Source organism: Tupaia chinensis, unplaced genomic scaffold (assembly GCF_000334495.1).
Source record: "Tupaia chinensis unplaced genomic scaffold, TupChi_1.0 Scaffold000238_1, whole genome shotgun sequence".
NCBI classification, from domain to species: Eukaryota; Metazoa; Chordata; class Mammalia; order Scandentia; family Tupaiidae; genus Tupaia; species Tupaia belangeri.
In genome coordinates this window covers 8,392,267-8,402,024 of record NW_006159716.1, presented here as the reverse complement: position 1 = coordinate 8,402,024, position 9,758 = coordinate 8,392,267, and the positions used below count along the sequence as shown (strand labels likewise).

The 9,758-nt window shown below is 57.6% G+C and overlaps 1 protein-coding gene across 3 annotated transcripts in view; it reads right to left on the bottom strand.

The window, feature by feature from the left end:
- CPNE5 (copine 5) overlaps positions 1-9,758 on the bottom strand; it is a 107,919-nt gene that overhangs the window by 32,129 nt on the left and 66,032 nt on the right. For 2 of the 3 annotated variants that reach the window (XM_027771931.1, XM_006148633.1), the window contains one exon: positions 5,379-5,483. In XM_027771931.1, the coding sequence (XP_027627732.1) occupies positions 5,379-5,483 (105 nt within the window). Of the gene's footprint in view, positions 1-5,378; positions 5,484-9,263; positions 9,324-9,758 lie in introns of those variants that run through there. The other variant, XM_014587868.2, reaches the window with a different exon arrangement.

Below are 9,758 nucleotides of genomic sequence, written 5' to 3'. Positions count from 1 at the left end.
ATCGGGGTCGCTGGCAAGGGCGGCAGCTCCCGCCCCTGCACACCGATGGCGCTGTCTATAGTCTCCTAATGAGCCTCTGCCCGGCCGGGAAGGTGCATTTCCCAGCTGCTTACGAGTCCTGAGAGCTGACAGGCCCTGAGGGGTTTGCCCTGAGCTGACTGAGTCAGTCCAGCACCCCAGAGGCTCTAGGAGGAAGCAGAAAGCCAGGACCTCACGGGGGTGGGCAGTGAGACTGGCAGAATCCCAGTCCCAGTCTGCACTGTGCAGCCGGGGGCCGTTCCCAGGTGACTGCTCCTGCCTGAGCCTCGTTTCCACGTGTGCCAATGGGGAGTGGTCAGACACCCCTCACGGAGGACATGCGTGTGCTGTACCTGCTACTGCTCCTGGTCCCTCCCGTGTGCTCGGACTGGTGGGACGCAAAGGAGGGGCCCTGTGTCCCCCCGGGGTGCCAGGAGCTGCGGAGGGGATACAGCCCCAACTGCTGGGGATGCTCTCCCTCTCCAGGCGAAGACTCTTCCCTTAACACCCTCTTAAAATCTGCATAGCCATGGGGCCAGCTGTGCTGGAGGGGTTAAGGCACCGAACTCTCATATGGCAGACTGTGGTTTGAGTCTCGGACCCAGAAGCTTAAAATTCATGCCGGGCACAGGTGCGTGCGTGTGTGCCCAAAATCCTGAGAGGAGAATGGAGGAGAAGGGAGTGTGACGTGGCCATGGAGCTATGACATCAGCCCTGGGGAGCGACTTCTCACTTTCCCTCTCTGTCTCTTTCTGTGTCTCTGACAAGTGCATCTACCCTATACCAAAAATCTCTCTTGAAAAAAAAAAAATCTACTTATTCAACATTAAGGTGTGACTGAGTGGCTGCAGCCCGACCAGAGGGTGGGTCTCCGGTGGGGAGCTGGATGAATCCTGGGAAGGCAGGGGAAGCACTTCCTGTCATCGCCCCAGTCACCCCCAGAGGGCTAGACCGACTCCAACCCTGATGTCATCTTCTCTCTGACTCCGTGTGGCTGGGTCCCTTGGGTCTGGCCTCGTGTGGACCCATCACACAGCAAAACCAGAGGGCCAGTCCAGAGGTAACTCCGCAGACGGGCTACGACCCCTCTTGGTCTGCGAGCAGGTTACTAGTCTCTGGTCCCGTTTCCCCATCCATGAAACGGGCATGTCACTAGTGCCCACCTCCCAGGGCGACTGCAAAGTATAAACTCACAGAGGTCACACTGGGGTACACCTCGGCCCGTGCCCTAAATACGCCGTAATCTTAATACTATACCTGTCTCCACCTGCGTCGCCACGAAACTGTCCCCTCAGCAGAGCCCCGGGCCTCGCCCTCCTGGGTCTCGTTCTCACCACAGAGGCTGGTACTCCTGCCTGATGCTATCCTCTCAGCTCCCCACCGCCGCCTCCTCCTGGTGCCCCCGACCCCACCCTCCTCACTCCTCGCCTGTGGCGTTCCCCACAGGGCCTTAGGCACCTGACCTCCACGCCTGCTCCTGCGACTCAACCTTGGCCCTCTGTCCTCTGACGGTACCCTGCCCACCTCACGTCGCGTGGCGAAGCCGTGTTCACCCCTGCATTCTCCAGGCCTCTCAGCGGCAGCAGCTCGTTTTCAAACAACGAGCTTAACTTTTCTGTTTAAGGGTAGTTTTTCCAAAGTGGATGGCATATGGGCTGTGGAAGGAAACTTCATAATGCAAATCTGTGTAAGACTCTGACTGCTCAGGGCTAGCAGGTGGCCTAATGGTTAAGGTGCTGGGCTCTCACGTGGCCGACCGCAGCTCAAGTCCCGGATCTGGTGGCTTGCTTTCTCTCTCTCCCTCCCCTTCTTCCACTCTTTCTCCCCCTGTGTCTCTCTGGTAAATACACATGTCCTATAGCAAATTTTTAAAAAGAATAATAATTTTTTAATTAAATAAATAATTCTTTAAAAAAGAGAAAAGAACCTAACCCTGGACTAGCCAATGGCGAGGTGGTGAAGGTACCTGGATCTGACATGGCCCACTACCTGGTTCAAGTCCCAGATCTGGCAACTCGAAAAACACACCTGACGTGTACTTGTGCACCCCAAATCCTGAAACTAAAATGGAGAAGGGACTGCGGTATGGTTACCCCACACACACCCCGAGGTACTGCCTTACCCCACTTTGTCTCCCTGACCACGGTGCTGTCACTCCAAGGGCACCCCGATCACAGTCCTGCCACACCGAATCACCCCAGTCGTGGCCCTGCCATACCAAATGCGCCCTGGTCACAGCCCTGCCACACCACCTGTTGGCTACTGGGCAACAGAGGGGATGGGTTAAGGGCACAGACTCTAGACCCAGCCTGCCCAAGTCCAAATCCCGACGCCACCATCACCTGGCAGTAAGACCCTGGGCAAACCCGCCTCCTGGGTCTCAGTGTCCTCACCTGTCAAGTGTGGCTAGCAGGAACACCTCTGAGCAGGGCCTGGCCTGAGCCAAGCGCTACAGGGGCCTTGGCTGTACTGTGACACGGCTGTCTCCCCACGGCCTGGGAGCAGCCTGAGAGGGAGGCTTGGGTCTGATAGTTCGCCGTGTCCCCAGGACATCCAGTTTGGTGCCTGGTGCCTGGCTGGCTCAGAAGATATGGCTGCCGGGTTAGATTGAGCGTGCTCCGTGAGGCTCCCGGACGAGCCTTGGGAGGAGAAAGGCAGCAGGTTCGTTTTCCCACACAGACCCTGGAGGGCACCCCCTGCGTGGTGCCACTGGGCCTGTGGGTTATACTAGGCCGAGACTGGGACAGGTCCGCGCTCGTCCCTTGCTCGCGTGACAGCCTGGCCCCTCGATTAACACTGCTGTCAGTCACGTCAGTCAGTCTGTTCTCGGCCATGCCGAAGGGCCAGAGCTGCCGGCCATTGCAGAGAGGGATGAGGCTGGGGCTCAGCCTGGAGAGGGGGTCAGCAGGAGCGAGGAGACGGCCTGGGCTTCCTCTCTCCACCTGCACCCCTCCAACGAACACTGGCCTCCTCCAGACCTCAGCCCTCTGCCCCCATCCCCAGTCCCTGACAAAGCTGCCGACTGAGGCCCTGGAGCCCCTTCCCAGACAGGCAGGTGTTTGGGGGGGTGTCAACTGGCTCCCCAAATACCTCAGGGCAGGTGGGCCGAATTTGCCCAATTCCTCCCACACGTTTCTTCTCACTCCTCACCGCTCCTCCCACACCCCTGCCCCCTGGGTCCCCGCTTCCCGCCTGCCCGGTCTCCTTTAGGTCCTCCAGCCGCTCAGCCCCTCCAGGAGCCCCAGGCTCAGCCAGCGTGTGACAGGCTCTGGCTGGAACGCCCATTCCCGACCCGTTCTTCGGCTCTCTCGAATGCACACGTGATCCGAGCTCCGGAACTTGGGACGGCGGCCGCGATTACCTGAACACTGCACAGCTGGAGGCATGGCGCTGGGCACCGAGTAGGTGCGCGGTGACCGCCTCTTCTGTCCCAGACAACAGGCAAGGCGGGGAGTCAGCAGCAGCCTGAGGGGTTCTTAGAGAGGTACGGGGTGCCTGGAGATCCAGTGTGCACCCCCCCACCACATGTCCCATCAGCCAGGGTACCCTAGGCATCTGCACTGACACCCCAGTGTTCTGGCTGCAGTGGCCCACAAAGGCCCAGCCTGCCCACACTGCCATGAGTCCCTGCAGCTCCCACGCCAAGCTGAGCAAAGGCCAGAACGCTGGATCAGGCCTGGTGACTTCACACAGACAGTGCCCTCTCCCAGCGCCCCTCTTCTGAGGCCCCCACTCTCTCCTCGAGCTACCCATCATTTTCTCTTTCTTTCTTTCTTTCTTTCTTTCTTTCTTTCTTTCTTTCTTTCTTTTTTTTTTGAGAGTTTTGCTATAGGGCATGTGTGCTCACCAGAGAGACAGAAAACAAGAAATCATACTCCGGGGGGATGGCCACACGGCAATCCCCTCTTCTCCAGTCACCTCTTGGGATTTTGAGCACAAGCGTGCACCAGGCATGAGTTTCAAGCTACCAGGTCCAGGAGTCAAACTGCGGGTGACGACATGGGAGTCCAACAACATAACCATTATGGCATCTGCTGGTCCTGCTACCCACAATTGGTAATTACACGTTTCTTTGAGCGATTATTGGATTAATGTCTGCCACCTGCACCGGCATGAAAACACCATGAGGTGGGGTGAAGGGTGAAGATGGTGTTCCCTGCTGCTTTCCCAGCGTCCTGCAGCGGCTGGCGCATGGCAGGGGTTCGAGCGTGATCTGTGGACAGACGCTGAGTCTGGCGTTTCATGCACACCTGCGCCTCCCTGGCAGGGTGTGTCATGCGAGCTTCAAGGCAGCCCGCTGGGGCTAGGCGCATGCTTCATTTCCGTTTTACAGATCAGGAAACTGAGAGTGGGACCAGTCGGAGCTGAGGGTGGGACTCAGGGTGACGGAGCTCTTTAGCCACATTTTTAAAAAAACATTGCTATAGGATATGTGTCACCAGAGAGAGAGAGACAGAAAGAGAGAGGGACAGTGAGAAAGCACCCCCCAGGGAGGATGGCCACTCTGCAATCCCTTTTCCTCCAGTCTCCTCTCAGGATTTTGGGCATGTACGCACACACACCAGGTATGTTTCTCAAGCCGCCAGGTCCAGGACTCGAACCGCGCAGTTGACCATGTGGGATCCAGACCCCGTAACCTCCTTGCCAGCTGCTGGCCCCATTCAGAGCAGGATTGGAAACCAGGTATCTGGTATCTACACTCAGCAGTCTACATCCAAATAATGATGGCAACAGTGAGAGCTGACATGTAGTGAGACCAGGTGAGGCTGAATAAAACCCCACAAGCTCTTCGCCCCCACCCGCTCACCCCTCATTTAGGGCAGCAGGCTGGCAGGGAGCACCCCTGGAATCCTGATTCTCCAGAGTCTGCTGGCCAGGAGTTGGGCTGGTGGGGACCAGTGGTCCCTGCCTGCATCTAGTCCCTGTCACCTGCCACCATCTGCCCCTCCACTGAGAAAAATGAAGACAACCACTGAGTCTAGGACACGGCACCCAGGACACCCATCGGGGGTTTCCCTGGAATCCCAGGCACCCCACTTCCACTCCGGCCTTGGGAGTTTCTCACCAGTGGAGGAGGCAGACAGGGAGGAGGGAGGAGGGACAGGATGGGGAGGGGAGGGCCGCGAGGCCAGGAGGTGCAGACATTGCCCCGTGAGGGAGTGAGGGAGGCGAGGGAGCCTAGAGCTCACTGAGCGCCCCCCTGCACAGGGCACCAACGATCACGATCCCATCCCGATCCCGATGCCAGGAGGCTGTTCATATTCATGGGCTGACCGTACTGATGTGAGTGGGGCCTCCCTCACCCGTGCTTGGGGAGGCCAGGTGTGGGAGGAGCCAGAAGGGACACTTTCGCATCTCACCGATCATAGTCTCCGTTGCAGAGGGCTCTCACGGGAATGGAGAAAGTCTGCCACACCGGGTTGAGAGTGTTCTTCATGACCTCAGTCTTGTGGCAAATGGTGAACCTGGCGAAGGAGAGCGGAAAGGCGGTCAGGCCTCCCAGGGAGGCAGAATCCGAGTGAACCCAAGAGCCAGCTGGCTGACACCTCTGGCTACCAGGTGGTGGCAAGGTGAGGAGCTGCCCGTCACCACCGGTGCCGAGCTGAACTAGACAGCTGTTCTGGGTGATGCTGCGAAGGTTCCTGCACCAGGTGGGGACCTGGACTCGGGGCAAGTGTCAGGAGACTGGGGTCCCTTCCTCCCTGGGCCGCCCTTTCCTCCCCCGTGAGCCCAGGGAGTTGGCTTCTCCCAAAGATCCATCAGAAACCCAGGAAGGATGAGTGGATGGACTTCAAGGCCGCAAACTTGCAATGATGGGTGAAATTGGGCATGAGTTGTGTACGCCTGCTGGTCCCTTACCTGGAGTGTTCTCTCCCCCGTTTCTATCTTCACAGCTCCCCCCACACACACACCCACCCCCGCCTTTGGGTCATTTCTGAGAACGCTCCCCGACTCCCTTATCTGAAATGTACAGCCCCCGGCCCCCTGACTCTCACACTTTCTATCCATTTTTTCCTCATTTCATTGGTCACCATTTGACATTTTGACATAGTCTGTTTTTTTCCCCCTTATTTTGTTTATGACTTGTCACTAAAATATAAGCTCTGTAAGAGGAAGAATTTTTGTCTTTTTTGACCACTGGTCTATCTTTGTGGCTGGAACAATGTGTGGTATTTAGTAGGTATTCCATAAATTTTTGTTTTAATTGTCACTGGGCACACACACTTCCCGAGAGAGACAGAGACACAGAGACAGAGGGGGAGAAAGCACCCTCAATGGGGAGAGATCACGCTGCAATCCCTTCACCATTTCGCTATCCTATCGGGATTTGGGGCACACGAGCACACATGCCTAGTATGTTTTCCATGCCACCAGGGCCAGGATTTGAACTGCAGTCGGCCATGTGGGATGTGGCTCCCTTAACCAAGTTATGGAGCTACCCAGTATTCAATCTTTTTCTTTTTTTTCTTTTTTTTTTTTTAGAGAGAGATTGTTGCTATAGGGTGTGTGTGCTCACCAGAGAGAGAGAGAGAGAGAGTGATAACTCAGCTCCCCTCCCCGGGGATGGCCATGCTGCAATCCCTCCATTCTCCTCTCAGGATCTTGGGCACTCACATGCCTGGCGTGAGTTCTTAGCCACCACGTCCAGGACTCTAACTGCGGTTTACTACATGGGAGTCCAGCACCGTAACCACTATGCTATCTGCTGGCCTCTCCACCGTTTTGTTTTTTGTTTTAAAGGGAACCAATTAATGCATATATCTCTCAGGCTAGCCCCATGGCCTAAGGGGTAAGGGAGCCAGATCTCACATAACTGACCACAAGGGTCGAGTCTCTGTCCTGGTGGCTTGAAAAACACGCTGGGCACATGTATGTGTGTGCCCAGAATCTCAACAGGATGGAGAAATGGAGGAGAAGGGATTGTGGCGTGACCGTGCCCCCTGTAGGGTGCTTTCTCCTTCTCCCTGTCTCCCTGTCTCTTTGGCAAGCACACACACCCTCTGGCAAATTTAGAAGTATACACTTAGGGAGCGTTTTCCCACTCTCACCGGCATTTCCGCCCCATGAAACGAAAGCTGCTCACGTGGAGGATTCCTGAGGCTGGTTCGGCTTTTCCAGTCTGAATCTGTAAGCCTGCTCTGCAGACTGAAAGTGCAGAATTGGCTGGTCCCGGCTGGGCCCCCATCCAGTGTCCCTGCCCACTCCCCACGCCATGGCTGGCACGCCCTTCTCCTGGAAGCCAGCCCTTCCACATGGATGGAGAGCCAGGAGCAGAGCTGGCCAGGCACAGGGGCCTCTCAGATCTCCCCGCACCCGCCCAGCCACATCCTGGCCTGGAAAGGTCACCCCAGACGTGCTGGGCTCCAATGTGCCCACACAGCCTGTGCCATTTCTTCTCTGGTAATTTTCAAGTCAGAATGTCACTCCTGTCACCGTGGCTCAGCGTTTCTCTATTCTGCTTCTTCTCGCCCACCCGCTGGAGTGTAGAGATACGTGTGGGAGCCCTCCCCACACACCCTAGAGCCGGCGGTGAGGACAGGCATAGGGATGGGGCAGGAGGGGCTGCGGCTGCCCCTGGCAGGGTAGGCAGGCAGGGCAGGGCAGGAGGCTGGGGTGGGTGGTGCTGGAGGGGGACCGACAGGGCGGCTGGGGGAGAGAAGCCATACTGGGCTCTAAAGGTCCCACCCTGGGACAGCCACGCAGACACACGGACCCTCCCCGGGACAGCTGCGCAGATACACAGACCCTCCCCGGCCTCCCTATTCCTCCAATCACGGGCTCCTCTCCCTCTCTGCGCTCAGTGACATCCACACTTCTGGGCCAGTCTTGAAGCTCTTAGCCTAACTTTCTCCCGATTTGCTCCCTCCTGGACCCTGTGCAGTCTGGTTACTGCCCCCTGCCTCTGGCCTGAAACAGCTGTCTTTAAGCTCCCCAAGCTCGGCAGGCCCGTTGCCATGTCCACAGGCCCCTCCACACCCCTGCTGCACTGGTGGAGGGGCCGCGCCCTGCACAGAAATGGTCCCTGCAGCCAGCTCACCACTCAACTCCGCTAGTTCGGACACAGGCTCGGCCGAGGTGGGAGAGTGCTGTCCGACAGTCAGACAGCGGTGGGTCCCAGCCTCAAACCCCCTGCTTACCAGCTGTGCATCCCTTGGCGAGAGGCTCTCCCTCTCTGAGCATCCCTCTGTTGTAAGATGGGGATGAGAGCTGATACTGGCATAGCAGCCCTCGGTGGCCTGGCTGTGCCCCCGAGGGAATGGGGAGCAGGGAGGTCACGGCTGCGCTGTCCACATGGTGGCCACGAGCCACACACAGTTACTTACGTCTAAATTAATTAAATGCAATTAGATGAAAAACTGAGCTCCTCTGTTGGACCAGCCCCCTTTCAGTGCTCAGTGGCTGCCACATCCCGCAGCAAGACACAGGACACTGTCATTATTCTAGAAAGTTCTACTGAATTAGCAGCTTGCCTGAAGTTACTAAGCTAATAACGAGCAGGGCTAGTCCAGGGCCCAGCAGGCGGCCTGGCTGAGCAGAGCTCCTCACTGTCACATCGCCTCTCAGATGAGTTTCTGACACCCAATCCGACAGGCAGGTACAGCCCCGGGCAGAGCCTGCGTCCTTTCCCATGCCTCTTCCCCTCTTCCTGTGGCTCAGCCTGACAGCTGCTCCCCTGGTTCTCCCCCCTCCCTTAACTGGGGATGTCTCCCACCCCTTCCACTTCTCCCCCGAGCCCTGGGTGACCGTCCTGTTCTCACCAGCTCAGCCCCTCGGATCAGTGTCCCTAGTGCTCCCCTCTAGAGAGCTCCAGCCCACACTTCAGGGAGAACTTGCCCCCAGGTAAACACGCCCGCCTGCCCCCATCAGGTCCTTAGCCCTTTCCAGCACTCTGGGTGTTCTACTCCCAGAAAGGGGCTCTGGCTTGGTCCCAGCAAGCTCTGCCAGCAGGGTCTCTGGCTTTCCTCTTGCCCCATCCTCCCTCCCCCCTGCATCCCCAGGCACAGCCCGCCTGTGCTCGGGCACCGCCCACCTGCTCACCCTTACCCTCTCCTCTCAGCCAGGCAGCCGGGTGCCCCCCAGGGCTCCCTCTGTGGAGGGGCCCAGAGTGGACACCCAGAACAACACTCAGGCCTGTGCTTCCCCCACCCCAAGTCAAGTCCAAGTCAACAAGAATTATTTAAAGAAATGCTGCCTGGGAGCCCTTGGGTGAGAGAAGAATCCTTTTGTTATGCAAACGAGCGTACCTAATTTCCCTTGTTTTGTAGTTCAGGTTTAAAAATCGGCTTTCCTTGGAACTGAAACACACCTCCTCCCTGCCGCTTCCCTGCCCCCAGCGCGTGCTCACACGCGCGCGCACACACACACACACACACACACGCTTCCTCTCGCACTCAAGAATTGCAGCACGAAGAGGAATCTGACAAAAGCCTTTCTGCCCTCTGGGCACACCTGCTTTGCACACTCGCTCACCTCTCTTCCCCGTTCCCCCACCCACGCCCACCCATGGGCCCATTTCTCCCTCTCCTTCAAAACCTGCTTCCAAGCTGCCTTCCCGGTGGCACTTCTCTAATTAACCTCCTGGCCCCAGCCCTCTGCATTCTGCAGGATCCCAGCTCTGGACGGCGGTGATTAAAGACACGGGAGGCCACCTATTCCACCCCATTCATTTAGGAATGAGGAAAACAGACCCAGAGAGGGGGCACAGATTGCCTGGGGTCACACGGAGGGTTGTGGAGAAA